Below are 20,657 nucleotides of genomic sequence, written 5' to 3'. Positions count from 1 at the left end.
AGCCATCTCTCGGGTGGCCGCCTCTGTGAAATCCTAGCAGGCCGTTGGCGACAGACGATTGATTCAACTGAACTGAAAGGCCATGGAAGACTACCTACGTACAGTACGAACCTTTGAAGCTCGAGTTATAGACGGCACACAAAAAAGAGCATTGATGAGATCCTGCTTCACCTCCTTGCCTCTCACGACTCACCAATTACAAGATAAGTTCAATGCGAGTCATTCGGGTCATGAAGAACGTATATCGTCTGGCTGGTATGGTATAAACCCGCGGCCACAATACAACGAAGAAACCGAACCCGCTGTCTGTGATGGAGCTCGCCGCCATGCGGCCTACACACAATGAGCACATCTGCAACAACAACGAAGGTATCGCACCCAAAAGACAGTAGTCAGTCGCACAACGCTAGAAGGTGGCAAGTCCAAAGGACCGAAAAATGGTCGCAAGGGAAGGAGTATTAATACGAATGTCTTGTTCAGAAAGAAATACTGTGCGAAGCTCAGCCGCGAGTGTATGGTATCACGACGTCAAAAATAATGGAGGCGATGAGATGAACGGGGCGAAGGTGAGGATCCGTCTTGTCCGCAAGATCCGATGGAGGGAACGAGCATCAGATAATCGCGCCTGCCCTTTTGCCATGCCTTCCAGATGCTTAAGCGAGGACGAAGCCGACCGCAGCACCGACAGCAGCTGCCAGGCCCACATGGGCGATCTTGTTGAGCGCGCCACTCGTGCTCGCCGAGGTCGTGGATGAACTAGCAGCACCAGTCGACGTGCCGCTTGCCGAAGAAGAAGCAGCAGCAGACGCGCCGGAGGCGCTGGAGGCCGCGCTGGAGGCCGAGCTGGTCGATGCAGCCGAAGCAGCCGAACTGGCCGAAGATCCACTCGCAGAGCTAGATGCAGCTGCACTACTAGAAGCAGCAGCAGACGAACTAGCCGCGGAGGTAGAGCTTGCAGCCGCACTTGAACCGCTCGCGGTCAAGCAACTGGTTGCTGTAACATTGTTATGAATGAGAATGAGAACTGTAATGAAGCAGAAATACATACTGCCCGTGCCAACGGTGAAGTCACCGGACTGGGCGGTGGTACCAGTGCTGTCTTTAAGCGTGAGAACGAGTTCGGTATCTAGCAACGCATTTAATGAACAGCGCCAAACACTCTTTATCATAATTCGCACGTACTGGACGAGATGTTGGTGGACCAGGTAAAGGAGGTACCAGTGAGCGGACCGTACGACTGGATCGCGGTACCGTCAGGGTCCGTGCCATAGTTGATGCTGAAAATGTAACGTCAATGTCGCGCCTCGATGAAAAAGGTGTGCAAAAATACTCACGCCTGCGAAACCGCACACGCAACACAACTTGATGAGTACAACGGAATATCGAAAAACGGCCGTACGTACGAGGTAGTAAGGCTCTAAACGCGGAAAGGAGATTAGACATGTATATTGGAAGCAGGCAACGAAAAGACTCACCGGTTCCACCAGTCCACGAGAACGCAGAAGGCTCGCACTCGTTCACGTCCGAACTAGGTGCAAATGGGTATAAGGACAAGGATACTCAGCCTAAGAACCGGTCTAAAAACGTACGGCGTGTTGATGGTCAGGGCTGCGGCGGACGCAACGAGGGCGGCAGCAGAAAAGAGAGCGACAACCTTCATGGTGAACGTAAACGACAGCGGCGGGCGTCGAAGGGGGCAAGGGCGAGCTTGTGGGAGGCGGAAGAGCTAAAACCGAGTTGATAGGTTGCAAAGAGCAGCTTAAATGGCCGGGGCGAGCCGGTTTGTTTGTTTGTTCGCACGTCCGATCGAGGCACACCCGTCGCTGTTTTCGAGGTCCTCCCCCCTCCTCGTCCTCCGCAGCGTCTGCATGTCTGCGGCTCCCTGATCGCCAGTGCGGACTCGCGCCCAACGGCATTCTGACGGGCGGCGTTCTCTGGGCAGACTTTGTGCCGTGTGAAGTCAGGGATGGCCGGTCGTCTGACAGGAGTTCGTGGATGCCCCCGACGCTCGTCCGATTTTCGCGACCGCTTGGCGATCTGCCGCTGCGTCCCCCGCCGTCGCCGCCGCGACTGCCCGGCGAGCCTCGCAAGCCTCTGCATCGACGTCCCGCACGGGGCGTCTCTCAGGGCTCTTTGCAGGCGCCAGGCTCTTCACCCTTTTAGGAGATCTAGATCTCCTCCTAAACCCGGAAGATGCGTTTACGATGCCCTGGGCCACAGCTGTTCGTGGCGCTAGCTACTCCTGAAGTTCTGCCATCGAATAATTCATGCTTTGCACTTCCATGATCGGCCATGTCCATCTTCGTGGCTGCGCAGTTCCATGACGTCTGCCAAGGACGCACGCAACTTCTCCCTGGGACATCGAACACTTTGTGGCCACTCTATGCAGCAATCGTTATTGGTATGCATGCTGTGTAAGAGGAGACATGATAGAGTGACGTAGAGCCGCGCACATTAGTTTCGCCTCGTGGTATATGATTATCGCTACAGCTCGTATCATCCAAAATTACATTTCATTTTGAGATATCGCACGGTCTTCGCGCCTATTCCGTCGGAAACACCAGACACACGCCATCGTCACCCGCACTGACGACCACTCCTCCCCCAAGCCCGAGTGCAGCCTGCAGGATGGGCCCACGATGGCCTTTGTGCTCGCGGACAAGTGTGCCGGTACGCGCATCCCAAGTCCGCAATGTCTTGTCCGCCGAGGCAGACACGATCATGTGTGCTTTTGGCGGAGGTAGGCGGAGCAGCGAGGTGACCGCGTCCTAAACCAAAATGACAAATAATTAGCGTTCTGATCCGCGGCAATACCGGAAGAGGTTTGATCATTTGATGGTAGAAACTTGCGGCAGACCCCATGGAGGTAGTAATAGGAGACAAGCGAACGCACGCATAACCCACCTCATGCTCTAGCGTCGCCCGCAAGCGCATCGTGCCCAGATCCCATATGCACGCCTTCCCATCGGTCGCGCCAGTAACGACCACCCCGCTCGCCGTCGTTGTGCCCGTCGGGCCCGCAACGTCCACAAACGCGACTGCCTCTACGCTCTCACCCTCTTTGTGTCCGCCAAGAGCGCCAACCACGTCACCCCTACTCAGGCTCACGACGCGCACGCTGCCCGTGGTACCGCCAACGACGGCGAGCGTACTCGCGGGGTTCACCGCGAGCGATGTGATGCCGTCCATGTCGAACCGCGCGTCGGAGGGCGAGAGCTTGAACACCGGCGTGGGGTTGCGTGGATCCCAGAAGATGAGCGTGCCTTCGGCGTCGGCAGTGATGATTCGCTTGCCGTCGGGTGTGAAGTCGCCACACTGCACAGGCGCTGTGTGGCCTGCGAAGACTTGCATGGTGTTGCCTGACGGTACTGCAGGGACATTTGTATCCGAGCTGAGGGGATCTTAACAGAGAGAATAGTTAACAACGTACGTTGCCATAGCCATACTGTTGAGTCATTAGAGCCGGCGAGGAGTACGTTTCCTTTGGGATGCCATCTGAGCCACTACGAGCATGTCAGCCAACCCATCATTACCGTTTCTTCCACACACCGCACAACCACGCACCATAACCTCATCCGGGCCCTGCACCTCCGTCAAGAACTCCCACGTCCTCCAATTCTCCTTCCCCACCCTTCTCCACACGCGCACGCGCCCGTCCATGCCACCGGTCGCGATCATCTCGCCGTCCGCACTGAACCCCGTGCTCGTCACGCTGTCCGCGTGCCCCGTCAGCTTCACGATCTCCTCGCCCGTCGTGTAGTCCCAGATGTATCCGAGGTCGTCCTCCCCGCCCGATGCGGCCAGCGGTGCGACGGGGTGCGTGGAAACTGCGAACACGGACCCGGTGTGCCCAGAGAAGTGCTGCATCGAGTTGTCCTCGTACACGATGGACTCGTCCGCCGGCGCGCCGTCCGCCTCGCCTTCGTCATCTTCATCCATCAGCTGGTCGCCGTCGTCCCCGAGCTCGATGAAGACTTCGTTCGGGTCGATGAATCCCTCCTCCATGCCCTCCTCGAGCTGCTCTTCCTCCATCGATTCGGACGCCATTGCAGTCAGGTTTTCTTGTGGATTGTGTTGATGAGCCTCTGAGCGATGTAATGAGGTATTTCTAGGCGGACGGGGCGCCGGAGAGGGTGTGCTGAGTCAACCGGTGCTTGATGAGCTTTTGCGATGCAGGATTGATGATTATTGATCTTGATCGAGAGTAATTTGTGAGACGCGCCCACGTGACTGGATGTTGGAAGACCCGACGGTTTGCCTTGGGCGAGAGGGTTTTATTTTATTTTACTGAGGAGAGATGATTCATCTCGTCTGACGGAGCTTGATTGTCATATATCGGATTTGCTATTTTGAGATACGCGCTCTCGGTTCCGTAGGTGTCCTGATGCGGTTCTAGTCATAAAGCAGTCACGGTGCGACTTATTGTGACATATCGTCAGCAAACAGTGTACAGCAAGATGTTGGGCCAACCTGATGAGTGATTGACCCTCAAAAGTGGGATTCAAGTCGATGTGATCTCCCCTCTCCGTGAGTTACTGCGGGAGAATAAGCAAAGATGCTGTCGGCATCCTTGCTTGAACAGCCCGCGGCATGCAAGAAAAGTATCTGTTCCTTACACGATATGATACATATACGCTGTCACACTGGTATACACGGAAGGGTCAAAACTATCCGGTACTCAAAGCGCAGCTCTTCGAGCCGGCGAGGTATCGCTCTTCACCCAAACCTGCACCTTACCCGGAGGGCAAGTGAAGACGCCCCACCCATCCGGGGCGATGTCCACGTATTCGGGCAATTCGGGATCCATCGACGAGGTGAAAGACGATCCGCCGATGCCCTGAGATCGAATCAGAGAGAAAGCGCCGGCAACACGATAGGCGACTCACTGCACCGACGTTCATCCGCACCATATGCTGTATGCCCTTCGTCCTGCCGAGCAGGGATTAGCTCCAATAGCACTTGAACGGACCACCTCCTTACCCAGCTGATTCGACGGCATTGCTCACGATCACCGCGCACCCTTCATGCGCGTCGTCGCCGGTACGCACGAATCCGATACAATTGCGGTTCTGGAAATAGTCGATGCGCTCGCCGTACGCGAACCGCTTCCGTGCGTTCATTAAGCGCCGCACGCCTTGCGCGATGTACTCGTCGTAGCACTCATCGTTGGGATATATGTCCCCGTAGAAGACGCACCTTGACATGGCCTGTGAAGGGTTCCGCCTGTGCGTGTGAGGTGTAATTGGCACTTACGGATGGCCCTCGCCCCGGAGCAAGATAAGGGCATATGCTTGTAGCTTGAAGTTCCTTCCGACCTGGCAATGTACGACGAGTTGGATGCCGGTAACGCGTCACGTAGAACGCAGGACGCACCCAACTCTCAAGCGTCTGTCCTATTTGCTTCGAGAGAATATCAGCATCGTCGGAGGCCCACAAAAGTGTACGATTTACCGTGCTACATCACGCATTCCATCAACTATATGCATGGAAGAAGTGAAACAGGACGCACTCATGGTTGTCCACAAATGTCACAGCATCGCCCGGTCTGAACTGCAGTATTGTGTTGTTCAAGACGGTTCTGAGGTCGTAAAATGGGCCCCACTTGCTTGCTTTATGAAAGTTGTAATGCAATGGAACGTCAAAGAACGAAACCTGTTTGCGTTCAGCAAATGTATATGGACGTTTTGCAGAAGAGCTCACCAGGCCCTGAAACGCGTAGATATATGGTCTGATGTTCCTGACGCTAAACGACGTTTAGCATCGATCGGTGAAGGTTGATCGAATGTCTTACTTACTCCCCAGACCAGTACTCCGCTACTGAGAAAAGATCCCCTCTTCCCGTGGCTTCGCGTACATATTTGAGCTATGCGATGTCAATTTTCATGAACGAGGACACGAATAGACAAACTCACGAAGTCAACCAGGAAGAAACGATCCATGTGTTTGATTGCATCAAGTCGAAAGCCAACTGCTCCCGTAGTCTAGTACAAAATCATTATGATTCGTCCTCGGAGACGTTAAGAAACCGGTACCTCAAGCACCCACTTGCCCCACGCAAGGAGGTCCTGTCTTACTTCGGGATGCCTGTGGTCAATCTGACGTGCACATTAGCCTCAACAATAATGAAATGCAGCAGTGGACACACATCGACCCCAAGCAGATAGTCATAATTGGCGAATTCCCCATCGACGAACCGAGACCAGCCCTGATGTTGCCCGCCTACGATGCGATATACGCCGTTCAGACGCGCTCGATTGTCCCAATCAAGACCTGGGTGATGTTAAGATTCTGCAACGACACTCAATTTCGTTCATAAAGCGTACCAGTGAAGTGCTCTTGTGTCCACTTGAGACTGCTGTACTATCAGGATGTGAGATATAGACATCGAGATGAGCAATCCCCAGTCTCAACCACCTTTCCGTCCCTTCCCGAAAAGTCGAATGCTGTCCAGCCCTACATGGTCATAAGATGACCGATCAGACCGTCCACAATTGCAGGCCCACCTCGATCTCTCGAGGTACTGTCAGATCTCTCAAACGGTTTTTCGGGTCAACGGGCACTGCATGAAAGACTTCTGTCCTGTCGGCTCCAAGTTTGTGCTTCAAAATAAAATGACGTTGTCAGAACAGATAGGTCCGAAGATAGAACTCAGCATACGTTCAGCACGGCATCGATCAGGACGTCGATGCCATGGGCCTTGGCCGTTGCAATGGCCTGTATGAGCTCGTCCTTCGTTCCCCATCTTGTGGCAATATTGCCCTTCTGTGAAAATTCGCCCAGGTCCCACTGACAGTCCTTGTAAGCACGAGTTGATACAGTCTCGTGTGATAGCCTCACCAGATCATACGCATCGTAGCCTTGGCCGTGCTACGTGAAACGCCGATTAGCGCGCTCGTGGAGCTGAAGGATAGAAGCTCTGATGACCTTGGTCATAGCTTTGTTCGGCGGAGGAAGCCACACCTGTGTCACCCCCATTTCTGCCAGCTGTGGCACCTCAGACTCGAAATGCTTCCACCAGCTCAAGGTGGGATGTCTGCAGTTCCACGTGAAGAATTGTACCTAAATCAACGGCTGCATGTCAATCGTCCTCTTCATGATATATGCACCAATTTGACGTGCCATGAGCGCATTTTGCGAACGTCCTTCATTGCCCAGGCGCATGCTCGCCAGAGATGAAGGCGGGTATCCTCTGATGCGGGTCCATACCCAGTCCACCAGCCAGTTGAGCTGTCCCATTCTGTCGCCGAGGTGGTCGAAAAGAGAAAGAGCCTGAGCTGCGTGGCAGCCCACCACCACTTGCTGCGCAGGAATTAACTTAGGTGCTTTGCCTCGGGTTTCGACGTATTCGGCGGCAAGCACGCGAGGCACCGAAAACGCGACCGCGACGCGTCTAACGCGTGCAACGTGACCGTTCCCACGGAGGCAAAATAAATTGCTCGCATTTTCCAGCGCGTGCTTTACCATTGCGACCACTACCGCATTGTCGTCTCTCCTGTCGGCGTTCGCTCGACGATGAGGTACGGTTCTATGCTATTCACTGTATGTGGTGGTTACGAGCGAAACAGCCTACTTAATCGCTCTGTTGACGCTCATTCACGTCAAACGGAGTTTCATGATTCGGCGACAAGTTCTCTCCTGTATCGTAGTACGCATCATGCATCATAGCTCGGAATGCAATAGATCTCAGTGTAATTGTTTCGGACATCTTTCTCAGGAAATTTGGGAAGTGGAGCGAAAAAAGTTACACTGTTGGATCTCCCATACAAAGTTGTCAACCTTCATCAACGTTTCAACGCGATCATGGCCACTAGCTAGTAAGACTCTAGTTCTTTGGAATAGCTGTCGTCGTGCGTCTTATGTTTTACGCCTTGTGCCCCCTACCTCCTTTATCCGACTGAGGCCTGTGAGTTTTGACCGGTGACTTTGTTCTTCGCATGTGCTGAGCTGAATGTTTGTGCGAGCCCTCTAGCTACTAGCCTCGATGCAAACGTTTTTCGTCCATTGCTGTCTGAACCCGCGGCTCGTTGCCAGGACACAGCTAAACTCTCTGCCCCGATCGATTCCTCGATCGAGAGGTCGTGTTAGTTCAACTACACCTGTTGCGCGATGTATCGTGACGGACGCAGGTCTCTACTCCGTGACTGGGCTCGCTCATCAGCGCCACATAGTACGCGGGTCCCGCAAAGTCCGCCCCTGGACCGTCTCAACCCCTTTCCAGATGTGTATATAGGGTACACGATGACCTAGTCGCGTGGACTACAATACAAATACACGAGCGAAGCATTATTCATACAATGACGCGAATTTCGTCACACGACTGTTTCCCGAATCCCCTCGAAGATCTGCGAATCCATGCAACATTCCTCTTCGCCCTCGGCTCCCGACACGAAGCTCACTGCCCTGCACCCTGCACTTCTCCCATGGGCTGCGCATGCTTCTTCCGCACCAGCACGTACGAGCCTGAGTCTTCTGGCGCAAGCACGGCCTCCACATCTCCATTGATAACCCCCTGGCTCTCGATCTGCTTCTTCTCGCGCAGCCCGCGGATCTGCCATATCAAGCATAGCACGTTAGTGATCGTACGCCATGTTTCAAATTGCCCGAGGTACCATGTTCAAATCGTGGCTGACCAGGCCGTGGCCCCCGACTGGGCCCCAATAGCTTGTCGCGGCGAGGGTCCCAATGATGCACGTCCCTGTGAGGATGGACAAATAGAACCGGTACTGAGAGTACCACATGGGCGCTATGGACAATCCGTTCGCGTCAGCGCACTCTCGGAATCGAGAGTTTTTCGGAAGCACGCACTCCACCCCGCGCTCGTCGCTTTCCAGTCGGCCCACCACATGCCGGTAAAACCGATCCATTGCATGATGAGTGCCGTCATGGGCTCCATGGCGAGCGTCGACCAGCCGAGGACGACGGGAGCTGCGCCGAGCAAGAGGCGGGGGTACCTACAGAGCGACGTGTCAACGATGTGGTTAATGCCTTTACAGTTGATGATCTGTCACCCTTTGGTGCCACCATAGCCAGCAAACTCAAAGCCCCAGTGCAGCGCACCAAGGAAGGAGAGCATGACCGCGCCGTATGTCATCTGGATGTTGAGAGCCTGATCGAGCATGGTAATAGCCACGCCAGGATCGATGCTCGAGGTAGCATCTGGACGTAACGGTGAGTACGCTAAGTCCCCTGCATCACATCGATCAATACACACCCATCATGGCCATACCCGCCTGCTGAGCCATGTAGATCGTCGCCAGTGCCGTTCCAACGTACGGGAGACCCCCTGCAAGTCCGGTCGCAATGTAGGGAGTAGGAACTGAATGCGCGACGGCATTCGTAATACCGAGCTGCGTGCGTCACAATTTGGATTCATGTTTGATAGACGGCGGACGGTGGCACTTACGAAGGTATTGCGCTTCGGATCTGAGAGGGTCGCATCCTGGAACCAGTTTGCGCCCGCGATGACCTTGGCGAAATCGGTGGTCGAGTTTCCGACCTCCTCGCGGATGTTTTGTGCGGCCTCTTTGAATGTTTGCGAGCCTGGTCTGCCAGAGACCGAGCTCGCAGCACCTCGGACAATTAGCTGTGCGGCGAGGGTAGAGCCGCGCAGGGGAGCAAGCGGCGGCCAGGTCAGCGTTGCAGGAGCCGTCTTGAGGGCTGGTCGGGCATTGATGATGGACAGCGAGCGTTTGAAGACAAGGGGCGTACGGCGAATCACGGATGAGTTGAACATTCTGCGATAGTACGCTGGAATGTGGGTGGGGTGCAAAGCTCTTAGTCAACTGGATTCGCTACTCTTGCCGTAAGTTTATAACCCTACAGATATCTCCGGGACCCCATGCTCTGAGATCATCGCGTGCGGTGGTCAGCTTGCGTACGAATATCCAAATGATGTTTATTAAGATAGTTCCCAGCGAGGCCGCCGAGCCCCAGTTACCGAACGGTTGGGAATGCGGTTCTTGGTGCACGTGAGATATGTTTCTGGATGAAGGTAGTGCGCTTCGACCGAGGGAATTCGCGGCCGCCGGGATCGATGACGGAGCATTGATGTCAGACGACCTCGAGAGCCCCGTCTGGTAGTTCGGCGCAAAGCAATGCGTATTACATGGCAATCGCCATCTTTCACCGCTGTTGCAGCTGTGCAGGTTCTGAGCACCAACGATAGCGCAGCCTCATATTTTAGCTGCTAGTCCGGTGATGATCCATCAAGGCTACTTTGAACCGTATTCACAACCAGATTCCTGTCTGAACTCCACGCCTTTAAAAATTGATATAGGCTTTCGAAAGGTGAAAATCCATTCCAAGTAATCGGCCATCACGCAAGCTTTGACCTACAATCGATTTTTGAGAGCCAGAGTCCACTAAAACCATAAGGCGTCCTACATGTGTTTTCCCATGCTTTGAGTAAGCTCAACCTATTCCAGAAGCTAGCGGCAGGTCAATGGAATGGTTTGCAGCACAAAAGCATGTGGACTGACACGCCATCTGAGCAAGGCCGACGGCTCAATCTCAAGTAGGAGGATGAATACAACCATTACAGTGGCAGTGGCGGATGAATCATTGATAGAGCAAAATAGCACGACCGTAGAGCGATCTGGTAGCGAAATAAAGGCACATCAGAAAGCACAATTAACAACTCGACAGCGTCACTCATCCCCTCCTGTTCGCCGCCAGTGGCTGGGGTTGCTCCTCTCTCTGACTTCATCTACCTTTCTTTTTCTTCCCGCCTTTCTTAGCGTTCTTTGGCTGTTGCTGCTGCTTCTTGTTCTTGCCCCCTGCACCCTTCGCATCTGCTTCAGTTTCCTTGGTGGTCTCATCCTCCTCGTTTGCCCCCTCCTCTGCAGCTCTCCCACCGTTTGCCGTCGTATCAGCAGTCGCTTCGTTAGACTCTTGGCCATCAGTTTCCTGCGCTGCTGATACTTCTGCGGTCGCGGCTGCCTCTACTTTCTCGCCCTCGTCCTTGCTCTCCGTCGGATCGACGTTATCTGTCTTGTCTCCCGCAGCTTCATTCTTCTCGGCTTCAGCAGCATCCGCGACCTCATTCTTCGTGTTAATATCCTCTGCTGTGTCGCCTTCAGCCTGGTCACCGTCTGCGCCGTCGCCTTCCACCTTGGACTCGGACATTAAGGCAGCCTCTACTGTAGTTGTCTCAGTCGCAAACTGCGCCGCCTCTGCAGCTTTCTGACTGGTCTCCGCTCCTTCCTCGTTGTTCGTTGCGGTCTTCTCCATCTTCGCCTCTTCTTCAGCTTGCTCCTGTCCTTCCATGACATTTTGACTGTCGGCAGCTTTGGCAATAAGTTCTAACGGCTCATCGTTTGTATTTGCAGTACCTATTGCACCATCGGAAAGGGGGCCGGAGCTAAAGTTGAGGACGCTACCATGACCGCCACTGCTGCTAAACGTCGCCGTTGGGAGACTAAATGTCGACATTGGGTGGCTAAATGTCGATCCTGTGCCACCGAATGTGGGTGTTTCTCCGCCCCAGAGCAAGGTAGTGAACCCATTCGCTTCGGACTTCTTGCTTCCGGTCCTTGGGGACGCTAAGAGGTCGGCCAGGTCGTCCGGAGGGATCTTCCGGGTATTAGGTGGTTTATCAAGCAGACTGGAGCTCCACCCGGTCTCAACAATCTGGACGGCAGGATCTGTAGATGTGTCGGTTTGTTCTGAAGTTTCTGCGGGCCGTGCTTCTCCAGAGTCTGCTTCATTACCTCCTCCCCACCCTTCTCCTGAGTCACCCGTCCCGCCACCTTCCCATCCTCCAGGATTCCCTGTTTCATCGCCTACCCACTCATCATTGTACTCTCCCGCAGCATCTCCCGCCCAGTTATCGTCAGCATTATCCGCATTATCCGCGCCCCATCCTTCGCCGGTGTCTCCCCCTTGCCAAACATCATCAGGATTGGCAAGTGCAGCAGAACCGGATGCTACTTTGTCTTCTGCTGTTTGGGTGGGATATGAGAAGTCCGCAGCAACAGCAGTCTCGTCAGATGTGGGAGCTGCAGGAGCTGCAGGCTCAGTAGCAGGGAGCTCAGTAGTAGGAGCGGGCTCGGACGGTTCAACAGCAGATGCCTCGGGAGCTGCTACAGCCTCGGCTGGCTGCGATGCCGGAGCGTCGGCTACTGGTACAGGCTCTGGTGTTGGCAAGTCGATAGCATCCGCAGAAGGAGCAGGGCCAGACATTTCACCAGGCTCGGAAACAGGGACAGGCTCACTTCCTGCAGGCTCTACAGGATCAAAGCGAGGAGGAATGACAGCATCACTGTCCTCGCGAGCTGGAGCCTTCCGTCGAGCCTTACGAGCCTTCTTGGTAGCGGGAGGTGCTTCGACTTGCTCTTCAGGAAGTACCTCGGGCTGCGCCGTCGGCATCGCGATTTGAGAAGTCCACTTTGGCGTGGCCGCCTTTGGACTGGGTGATTTCTTTGGCGTTGCAGCCTTCGAGGTTTCCTTGGGTGTCGGAGGCTTCGAAGCCTCCTCGGCAGTAGCAGCTTTCGAAACTTCCTCAGTAATAGCAACCTCTGAAGCTTCTTGAGGTGTGTCAGCTTTCGAATCCTCCTTATGAGTGGCCGCCTTCGAGCCTTCCTCAGGCGTTACAGCTTTGGACACTGCGCTCGGTGTCGAAGTCTTCGACCCGTCCTTTGGAGTAGGAGGCGCAATCATGTCTTTCGGTGTAGCTGCTTTGGACGCTCCCTTCGGAGAAGGTGCCTTTGAAACTCCCTGAGGTGCAGATCCTTTAGAAGCGTCTCTCCGTATGGGTGTCTTCGAAGCATCCCTGGGTGCCGCTACAGCTGTGGCTGCCGCTTCCTCCGGAACTGAAGCCTTTTCCACTTCTCTCGGCGTTGCCGCCTTCGAAGCCTCTGGAGGAGTAGTGCCTTTCGACCTGTCCTTCGGCGTTGCGACGCTCTCCGGTATCGACGACATCACCGCTGCTATCTGCTCCTTGACATTCGCTAGACTAGCTCTCTTCGATCCAGCGGGAGTATGGTGCGTAGAAGCAGCAGGAGTCTGTGCCGCCGCACCCCAATTGGACGTGAGCGCCTCGCCGAGACGTGCGCCTCCGCTCCTTGCGGAGCCCATTGAGCGGGAGGACGTGATGGACGAACGATCGCGAGATTTCGCTGTGTCCAGCACTATCTCTGGCTCCTTGCCTTTAACGCTCGCACTCGAAGATCGGACATGAGATCGGGTAGTGCTTCTCACAGACGTTGAGCGAGAAGCCTCGGGTCCCGTTGTCTCTACGCTAAGAGATCTCTGTTGCGGTTGTTGGGAGTGCACGCTCCTGGAACTTGATGTGACAGACTTTCGCGAAGGTGCTTTCGACGTTTGGTGAGAAGACCCTACTTCTGATTGCGTGGACACCACGGTCATGTTGTCCTCCGGCGACTCATCAGGCACGTCTTCAGCCGCACGATGGCCGCTTTCGTTATAAACGATCGTTGCTGGTCCGCTGCAGAACGCCGAATCAAACATTAACATCTGATGAATAACAAATTACGCGATGGAAGCTACTCACTACTTCATTCGACCTTGCTACACCTCGTTAACGCACATCAGTAGCGCTCATTCAAAAGTAAGATTGTGACTCACATTGTCTGTCCATTTGATTCTGGCCCTGAATTCCGTCAATCCAAAGTGGATCTCGATATAGAAAACGATGGTCCAGTACATCTTCCCGTTCTTGCCCTGTTCCCCGTGCGCGCTCGAAGCTAGCGGCGAAAGATCCGCTCGCACATGACATAGTGTAGAAAAGTCCTCTGCAAGACCAATACGTCATGAGAGTCTTGGCGGCTACAGTAAAGCTCCCACTCACCAGTGTTGCGAAGGATCCACTTCGGAATCGTGTTCCCACCTCTGAAACACCAGATCTCGACCTCGAAGACAGAGAGTGTCGAGAGCTTTGTCACCTCGGTGCAGTACTTGCGGCTGAACACCGAGGACTCTCTTACTTTCTGACCCTGCATTACGCCACATACAATCAACCTTTTGTCTATAATACTGCCTATGAAGGGGTACTAACTCTCTCCAGGATGCAATCAAAAGCATCCGGTAGAAGCCTCGGACCAGATGGCATCTCAAACAGACGATGCTGCCGGGAAATGTGTTCTTGGTCGTTCGCATTGAATTCGCGAAGATATTCCACCCCGTATATGAACTTGGATATGCGCGCAGACACATGATGGTCGCAATAGAAACCGATCGCGCCATCCGCCACTGCTTTAGAGCTGAGCTAGGGCTCAATCGTCACAAACAAGCTGTTCATGAATATAGAACTTACGTCTGGTTATCTGGTCTGCTGACAGTAACGTGGAACGGAGCCAGCCTCTCCTGTAGTTGGCTGAATAACCACGGGCTTGCTGCGAACCCTCCAACTAGCCAGACGGACTAGACAGAATCCATGGTTTGCCATGCACATGAAAAGATCATATTTAGTCGCACCTTGATTGTTCCACCGGACGCATCGATCTGTGCTCTGATAGAATCAATTGCTGCCTGTATCGATGGCTCAAAGAGAGCTGCGACCTCAGCTCTGTAAGATGGAAATTGAGCACAATCCTCAACTTGAACGCACGAAAAACTGACCCGGTCAACTTCAGCTGGCCGCCACGAATGCCCACGGACATATCTTTGTCCAGCGGTGAGCCAAAAGGAACAAACTGCATTTCTTTGTCGTCCCTGAAGAGCCGCTTGGTTGTCTCGTCGAACCGCTTCGTCATGTGGTCTAACGAGTCTGGCGTGCCATATTTAGAATCCCTCAGCTTCTCTAAAGTACCCATTCATCATCGTTGGTGAGCTATGTTGGGGATGAAAGTCCTAACGTGCCTTCAAACAAGGCCCTTGCACGTCGACCGACAAACACGGACCCAGAGAACACGCCTGAAAAGAGCCCATATCAATACCACACGATGATGATCGCCTTGTAAAAATTGAGACTCACAATCTGGAGGAGCAATTTCCTCAATCACAAGAGGGGATGTTCCACGTATTGCGTACGAACTGATGTCAAGTGTACCGCCTCCGGCGTCTGCAACTATGAAGCCACGACCAGATGGATTCTGCAAAATCACTATGAGCACAATTATGCATTAGTCAAGCTCCATTTTACCTGCAACACATCGGCGGCAAGACCATTCAGCACACATGCATGCAAGCTTGCCTCTCCCTCGGTGACAAATCTAATCCTCGCCTTGCCCTCATCCGTATCAGGGATAAGGCCGCCGTATACAGCTGCCCTGCGCATCTTGGTCTGCTGTGCCCCCTCCCAGCCGTTGGGGTGGCTGAGTATGAACTGAATATCTTGCTCGACGGCGAGCCATAGTGCGTGTCCGTTTGCGTGCGTGTCGACAATGAATTCGCGCGTACAGCGGAATAGGTAGGCCAGGAAGTCGCCAAAGACATCCACGGCAGTCTTGCCCGGTGGGAGCGGTGCAAATCGCATCCCGTTCAGCTTGAGCTTCATAGTGCGTGGCCGCAGGCGTAACTTGAAGCTAAATGAAAGTGGCTCAGAGAGGCTACTGTGGCGCGCGAGATAAGCTCACAGTTCGGTCTTGATCCAGTCTTCATCTTCTGCTTGTGCAACGACAGAAGCATTATCCGCTTGCGCACCTGCCGCCCTCAACTTTCCTTCCCAATCGTAGTACATGATCGAGGGGATCTTGGAATTCCCTGCAACATGCTCTTGCCCCGGGAATCTGCGCAATGGTAAGCGAGGTCGTTCCGATACTCAAACACTTACCGAGTTACTCCGTGGATCTGTGGAACCTCTCCTGGCTCGAGGATCGCATACGAAACGCCGCTGAACGTTGTCCCGATATCAAGCGCGAGAACAAGACTTCGTGTGAGCCCTCTGTAGGGCTTCCGAGACCCCGAGATGGATTTCATCGAGGATTATAATCTGTCCTGAGGTTAAGGATAATCATGCAGGAGAGCAACGTCTGCGATGAAGGGTATGTACTCTCGAAGATGGCGAATGCCGGATAGATAACATACAGAGTGGTCTTCCAGGCCCGAGGCGGACCAAAACCAGCGAGAATTGGCCACGAGGCATCTTGTGCAAATTCATTGACCAATCTTCTTGATTCTGGTACAACTCGGGGCAACAGAAGGTCATAGTAGTGCTTACATAAGAAACACGCGTGTGCAACGCGTTTGTGGCCAGGTGATGCCCCTCGGAGAGGCGAGCGTCTTGCCATTGCATCGCGTTCGGGAGGGGCAACTCGGGCGCAGAAGAGAGACACTGCGATAAGGTCTGATTATTCTGTAAATAACGTTCAGGTCAGTTTCCATCGCGGGCGGGACGAGTCTACGTTATAACACGCCACTAACCTCCACTGCAGCGCCTGAAACGAGCCCGATCGCGATGTTCATATACGCTCTTAGCAGATGCTGGCAACCTTGAGGCAGGAATTTGATGACACACTCGTTTTGTGGCACACTCATGCCTGACTATCGCCTGCCATGATGTCCGAGCGCTTATGCGGGTTTTGGGTCAAAGTGGCATTTGCTCGTTCAAATACCATCTTCGATGACTGAATAGCAACAGATATTCATATGACGCTCGAACGAGACTTCCCTGCGCACCATCACCGCGTGCATTCTGCTGATTCACCGACAGGGCGCCACAACGTAACGGAGGAGAACATGCCCACAGATTCTGCCCAAATTCCAGACCATCGGGCAGGAAGGGTCATTCGGTTTGCTTGCAAGGTCCAGGCATGGATGGAATGTACGCAGACCATTCAGGAGATCAGCGGTATTGCAGTGTACAGCCACCAAGGAAGTTGCACCACATCACAGTGAAACGTAAGTTGATGGTCACCTCTTATTGTGGAATGTCGTTTTCGCTGAGTGCTTTCCCGCAGGCTGTTCTTAGCGACGTCGCGGAGATAGCTACAATGGAATTGACCGCAATAGTGGCGATATGCCCGGGCGCCATTAACATTACGTCTTCTTCTCAAGGCGCTCGCCATCCAGATACCATCCCCACGAGTTCGTGATCATCGACACGCGTGCTCCTCGGCGCACAACCATTGATCGTATTCGGATTCTCTCGCAGCGCAATTGCACCAGTCACAGATCTGCCGCCCGGACTGCGATCCTCCCTGAGAATCCCTTCAAATAGTTACTCGGAAGGTATGCACACAGGTCCAACATCCCCTTCTCCCCTTCCCATCCGCATCGCATAGACTTCAGATTGTCTCTGACCCGCCACTCGATGATGCACATCAGGACTCCAAGCGACACCACTTTTGAGTTCTACGCGATCCGCGCGTCGGTGGCGCCACGCAGGCCACGGATTGAGCTATCGCCCCCTTCGGAAGCGTCCAGCGCTGTCGATCCCATTGCGCGACTCACTCGAGAGTGTGCTGCGCTCCGCCTGCGACTGGCCACAGCCGAGCGCCGACAACGACTCCGATTCACCGGGTCCTTCACTGCGCCCTGCTCGCCACCATCAGCGATCCTTGACCTTGCTCTCGAAACGGCGTCCGCACACGGAAACGCTGCTCGCGATCAGGTCCAGATCGGAGTGATGAAGCTGTCGGAGAGATATAGAGCATTGGAGAAGACGATGCGGGAGATGCAGGAGAGTCTGAGGCTGAGAGATAGGGAGATCGAGGCGCTAAGGGAGGAGAGAGATCGCTTATTGAGGGAGAGGGAGCAGACGAAGGCAGAGAGGGACCAGGCGAAGATCGAATGCGATCAAGAGAGGGTGAAGAACCATAGCCTTACGAAGGAGATCAAGCACCTCCAAGAACATGTGCGCTGTCTCAAGCACGGCGGAGAAGACGGGAGCTATCATTATCGCAGTCGGACACCGAGTCATAGCCGGCGTGCAGCACGTAGGAGCGAAGCGCCTTCCCCAGTGCCCCAAGGGCCAAATTCTCATCCCAGCACATTCCTTGATGTGGAAGAAATGGCACGGGTTAAGAGTAGGGACGTTTTCCTCACCAAGACAGACAACTGGTCTGGAGCGCAGGTGATTCAAGCCATCGACGACCTGAACGCCGAGATCAACCAGTTCGCCGCGTCTGCAACGGAGTCGTGCACCTTCGCGAGGCGGAGGATGCGGAATCCTGTGGCAAGGGGGAACGCAGATGCTGATGAAGAGAGCGCTCCATGGCTTGGTGAAGCCTTCGTGCGACTGCTTGAGGCGCGAGATCATGCACGAGATCCTATACTACTGCAGCTGGCGCTGCAAGCGAGTCTGGCTACATGCTGTGCGAGATCGCTTGCGTTATTCTGTGTTGGCTTCCCTTCGAAGCTGGATTCGCTCATGTCGCGTGTCTTGACCTACATGCACTCTATTGGTGCGTTTTCATTTCGTTTGACAGAGACTGTAGAGACTAGCGCTGAATCAGGAGTTGTCGTTTGTAGAGCCCCAAGCGACTTCAGCTCGATGGCGGGCGTTGACGCACCGTTCTATACGGATGCTCTATCCCGGCCTGGAAGTATACGCCGTCACAGAACTTGTAGCAACGATGCTCCGATGGTCCGCCACCGTATTCTCGCTCGCAGGCGCCGAGCCCTCGTCCTCTCCCGGCGCGCAGCTTCGACGCATTGCAGAAGCGGTGTACAGGCTCGCCCGAATAACACGGGAGGAGATCCTGTCAACTACCTTCGAGGTCGTACTGGTGGATACTGGAGAGACGTTCGAGGCTACACGCATGATAGACAAGATGTGCGATTACGGAGAGCATCCGGATGCCGGTACGAAGCCGACGAGTATCGTTAAGGGCCGAAAGGCTGCAGGTTTTGGCCGCAAAGTCTTGTGCACCACGGAACTGGGGCTGCGATGCGTGACGCGGAAGGGGACCAAGTCTTCGCTTGAGGAGACACAGACAGAGGAAGGCGGATTGTTTGACAGTAGGTTGCTTCTGCTGCCGAAAGTGGTCTTGAACTCGGTGCTGGAGGCAATAGAGCGCGGATAGCGCTTGCGCGAGTCCTGCTAGGCGTTCGGCGGTGATCGTGGCTTCCGTTGGAGTTATTATCATATGGAATTTTATTCCTCATTGAGCGTAAATATCGTACTGCTGATGTGGTGTGAATTATTGGGTGCGGGCGCCAGCCTCACGGCGTGTAGTGCATCGTTGTACTTCTGTATGCAAGGGATCGTCGTTGAACGTGACCAGTCGATTGTGTTGTAGCAAATGTTTCAATAGCGGAGTCTTGAATGATGATCACTAGGACGTCCGCTAACCTGCGCGTGTGCTCCCCCGGCCGATGACCCTCGATGGTCTTTGCTTGACTGACCGTTTGACCGGACTCAGCTGCACCTGGGATCATCGTGAATTATCAGATGGGTTCACTGCAATCGTAGCGGACGAACGGCACGATGATCAACGGATAGGATCAGGCACTCTGCTGACTGGTATGGTGTTGTGCTCAGAACGCGATACGATGACCTTAGCCTTCGACAGTCTATGAATTAGCAAGCCTTGACGACTTTCATTTCTTGGTGACGCGACACTGTTTAGCGCGACTTCAGCGTCACCGCAGGAGATCTGCTTGTTCCATGATGACATTGAACCCAGTATTGACAACAACATACAGATAAGCACGAACCAGTAGTCCACAGATCCACGAGAGCCACCTCTTCCGCAGAATTCCCTACCCATGCATGCCACCGAATCCATCCTCTCCACTCATCCCTCGTGTCAAACGCCGCCGTGGATCTGGTGAGCCTATGCTCATGCTCATCGCATCTGCGCTGCTGGACATATTCATGCCCATTCCCATGCCGGACATGTTCATCCCCATCCCACCCATAGCTTGTGCCATTCCAGGGTTGCTGAGACGCATCGGCGAGTCCGGGCCACCGGCGAACAGCTGTGCTGGATTGATGCTCATGTTCATATTCATGTTGCCGAAGCCCATTCCCTGTCCGCTCATGCCCTGCGCAGCCATGGCCTGTCCTGCGGTGGGGAATGGGTGGCGGGGAGAGGCGATGTTGGGCGGTAAGTTGTTCGAAAAAAACTGGTTGGAGCTGTGGTGTGGCGTATGAGGTGTGGTGGGAGGACGCTGAGCTGCATTCCGGGGCGTCCCAGGAAGCTGTTCCTGGATCTTCTGCTCGTTGGAGGCAGTGTTGGTAGAGGTAGAAGGGACGTCTTCGCCGTCCATGGGAGGACGAGCCTCCTTCTGGTATGCAAGTAGGGCAGTTGGGTCATAATATAAATCAGAGTACTCCTCTACTAAAAACCTAGACATCGTCTTAGGGTCATCCTAACGCGAATAAAAGGGAATGTGAAGTCCGTACTGCTGTGTTCCGATATCCCATTGAGGACCCCTCTCTGCGCGAGCAGTCAGAAGTAGAGAGTTCCATTCTGACGCACTTTCCTTATGGAACGTCCTTGAGCTATGCGCACAGCCATACCACAGCCTTCACTCACAATGGCCTGCCCGAGGGCACTATTGGGATCCGGTGCGGTTTGGCTAATGTCGATGCGCACACGGTCTTCGCGAGCGTAGGTTTCCACCTGCGCGGTCACCGCTGGACCTATGCGCTGCGAGTTGTGTCTGGGAACGTTGACTTTAACGTTGCGCACTGGTTTGGTCGTCGGAGACATGCTCATGGTCGCTGCATTGATCGGGAGTTACCAAAAGAAAATAGCCTCGTAATTGAACTCTAAATACGTCACGTGTCCGTGTTAACCAGTTATCCCTCA

The 20,657-nt window shown here is 54.2% G+C and overlaps 8 protein-coding genes across 8 annotated transcripts; 1 reads left to right on the top strand and 7 right to left on the bottom strand.

The window, feature by feature from the left end:
• Positions 1 to 653: 653 nt before the first annotated feature.
• Positions 654 to 1,660, bottom strand: LAESUDRAFT_717923 (uncharacterized protein; the record flags this gene model as incomplete). The annotated part of the gene is made up of 7 exons (XM_040907377.1): positions 654 to 994; positions 1,049 to 1,126; positions 1,183 to 1,277; positions 1,335 to 1,336; positions 1,404 to 1,417; positions 1,476 to 1,528; positions 1,590 to 1,660. 7 exons carry the CDS (start codon positions 1,658 to 1,660, stop codon positions 654 to 656), a joined length of 654 nt encoding a protein of 217 aa, XP_040758522.1.
• An 883-nt stretch (positions 1,661 to 2,543) lies between these two features.
• LAESUDRAFT_665289 (WD40 repeat-like protein) lies at positions 2,544 to 4,005 on the bottom strand (the record flags this gene model as incomplete). The annotated part of the gene is made up of 4 exons (XM_040905181.1): positions 2,544 to 2,768; positions 2,905 to 3,368; positions 3,431 to 3,503; positions 3,565 to 4,005. 4 exons carry the CDS (start codon positions 4,003 to 4,005, stop codon positions 2,544 to 2,546), a joined length of 1,203 nt encoding a protein of 400 aa, XP_040758521.1.
• Positions 4,006 to 4,597: 592 nt separating this feature from the next.
• On the bottom strand, positions 4,598 to 7,341 carry LAESUDRAFT_687606 (glycoside hydrolase family 13 protein). The gene is made up of 18 exons (XM_040905961.1): positions 7,120 to 7,341; positions 6,925 to 7,059; positions 6,838 to 6,867; positions 6,658 to 6,786; positions 6,504 to 6,599; positions 6,415 to 6,453; positions 6,324 to 6,360; positions 6,146 to 6,270; positions 6,033 to 6,095; positions 5,913 to 5,981; positions 5,796 to 5,863; positions 5,701 to 5,743; positions 5,506 to 5,652; positions 5,374 to 5,400; positions 5,254 to 5,315; positions 4,981 to 5,196; positions 4,887 to 4,929; positions 4,598 to 4,837 (listed from the first exon to the last, which is right to left on the bottom strand). The coding sequence occupies exons 1-18, from the start codon at positions 7,234 to 7,236 to the stop codon at positions 4,679 to 4,681; spliced, it is 1,605 nt and encodes a 534-aa protein (XP_040758520.1). The 5' UTR covers positions 7,237 to 7,341; the 3' UTR covers positions 4,598 to 4,678.
• A 1,051-nt stretch (positions 7,342 to 8,392) lies between these two features.
• On the bottom strand, positions 8,393 to 9,733 carry LAESUDRAFT_665271 (uncharacterized protein; the record flags this gene model as incomplete). Its single annotated transcript, XM_040905178.1, has 6 exons — positions 8,393 to 8,548; positions 8,610 to 8,743; positions 8,806 to 8,951; positions 9,009 to 9,156; positions 9,212 to 9,347; positions 9,404 to 9,733. The coding sequence occupies 6 exons, from the start codon at positions 9,731 to 9,733 to the stop codon at positions 8,393 to 8,395; spliced, it is 1,050 nt and encodes a 349-aa protein (XP_040758519.1).
• Positions 9,734 to 10,120: 387 nt separating this feature from the next.
• On the bottom strand, positions 10,121 to 11,016 carry LAESUDRAFT_526138 (uncharacterized protein). Its single transcript, XM_040902810.1, has 4 exons — positions 10,655 to 11,016; positions 10,479 to 10,597; positions 10,384 to 10,427; positions 10,121 to 10,331 (listed from the first exon to the last, which is right to left on the bottom strand). The coding sequence occupies exons 1-3, from the start codon at positions 10,896 to 10,898 to the stop codon at positions 10,416 to 10,418; spliced, it is 375 nt and encodes a 124-aa protein (XP_040758518.1). The 5' UTR covers positions 10,899 to 11,016; the 3' UTR covers positions 10,121 to 10,331; positions 10,384 to 10,415.
• Positions 11,017 to 13,557: 2,541 nt separating this feature from the next.
• LAESUDRAFT_665281 (uncharacterized protein) lies at positions 13,558 to 15,876 on the bottom strand (the record flags this gene model as incomplete). Its single annotated transcript, XM_040905179.1, has 11 exons — positions 13,558 to 13,751; positions 13,808 to 13,952; positions 14,015 to 14,219; positions 14,273 to 14,379; positions 14,434 to 14,524; positions 14,578 to 14,748; positions 14,814 to 14,871; positions 14,933 to 15,050; positions 15,110 to 15,482; positions 15,534 to 15,686; positions 15,731 to 15,876. The coding sequence occupies 11 exons, from the start codon at positions 15,874 to 15,876 to the stop codon at positions 13,558 to 13,560; spliced, it is 1,761 nt and encodes a 586-aa protein (XP_040758517.1).
• Positions 15,877 to 16,814: 938 nt separating this feature from the next.
• On the top strand, positions 16,815 to 19,204 carry LAESUDRAFT_731929 (uncharacterized protein). The gene has a single exon (XM_040910140.1). The coding sequence runs from the start codon at positions 17,210 to 17,212 to the stop codon at positions 18,725 to 18,727; it is 1,518 nt and encodes a 505-aa protein (XP_040758516.1). The 5' UTR covers positions 16,815 to 17,209; the 3' UTR covers positions 18,728 to 19,204.
• Positions 19,205 to 19,602: 398 nt separating this feature from the next.
• On the bottom strand, positions 19,603 to 20,564 carry LAESUDRAFT_764308 (uncharacterized protein; the record flags this gene model as incomplete). The annotated part of the gene is made up of 3 exons (XM_040913422.1): positions 19,603 to 20,191; positions 20,249 to 20,328; positions 20,382 to 20,564. 3 exons carry the CDS (start codon positions 20,562 to 20,564, stop codon positions 19,603 to 19,605), a joined length of 852 nt encoding a protein of 283 aa, XP_040758515.1.
• Positions 20,565 to 20,657: the final 93 nt, after the last annotated feature.

The sequence above is a fragment of the Laetiporus sulphureus genome (assembly GCF_001632365.1).
Source record: "Laetiporus sulphureus 93-53 unplaced genomic scaffold LAESUscaffold_73, whole genome shotgun sequence".
NCBI classification, from domain to species: Eukaryota; Fungi; Basidiomycota; class Agaricomycetes; order Polyporales; family Laetiporaceae; genus Laetiporus; species Laetiporus sulphureus.
The sequence above is the reverse complement of the archived record's forward strand: the minus strand, read 5'-3'. Positions and strand labels throughout refer to the sequence as shown.

Coding starts and splice junctions, on each gene's coding strand:
- LAESUDRAFT_687606 (XM_040905961.1), bottom strand. CDS start 7,236: ATGGGACAGCTCAACTGGCTGGTGGACTGGGTATGGACCCGCATCAGA. Junction 5,653..5,700: donor TCTACGCGTTTCAGGGCCTG/GTGAGCTCTTCT, acceptor GAACGCAAACAG/GTTTCGTTCTTTGACGTTCC. Junction 5,197..5,253: donor CTCCGGGGCGAGGGCCATCC/GTAAGTGCCAAT, acceptor GGCCATGTCAAG/GTGCGTCTTCTACGGGGACA.
- LAESUDRAFT_526138 (XM_040902810.1), bottom strand. CDS start 10,898: ATGGCCAAGAGTCTAACGAAGCGACTGCTGATACGACGGCAAACGGTG. Junction 10,598..10,654: donor CTGGCGGCGAACAGGAGGGG/ATGAGTGACGCT, acceptor TTATTTCGCTAC/CAGATCGCTCTACGGTCGTG.
- LAESUDRAFT_731929 (XM_040910140.1), top strand. CDS start 17,210: ATGATGCACATCAGGACTCCAAGCGACACCACTTTTGAGTTCTACGCG.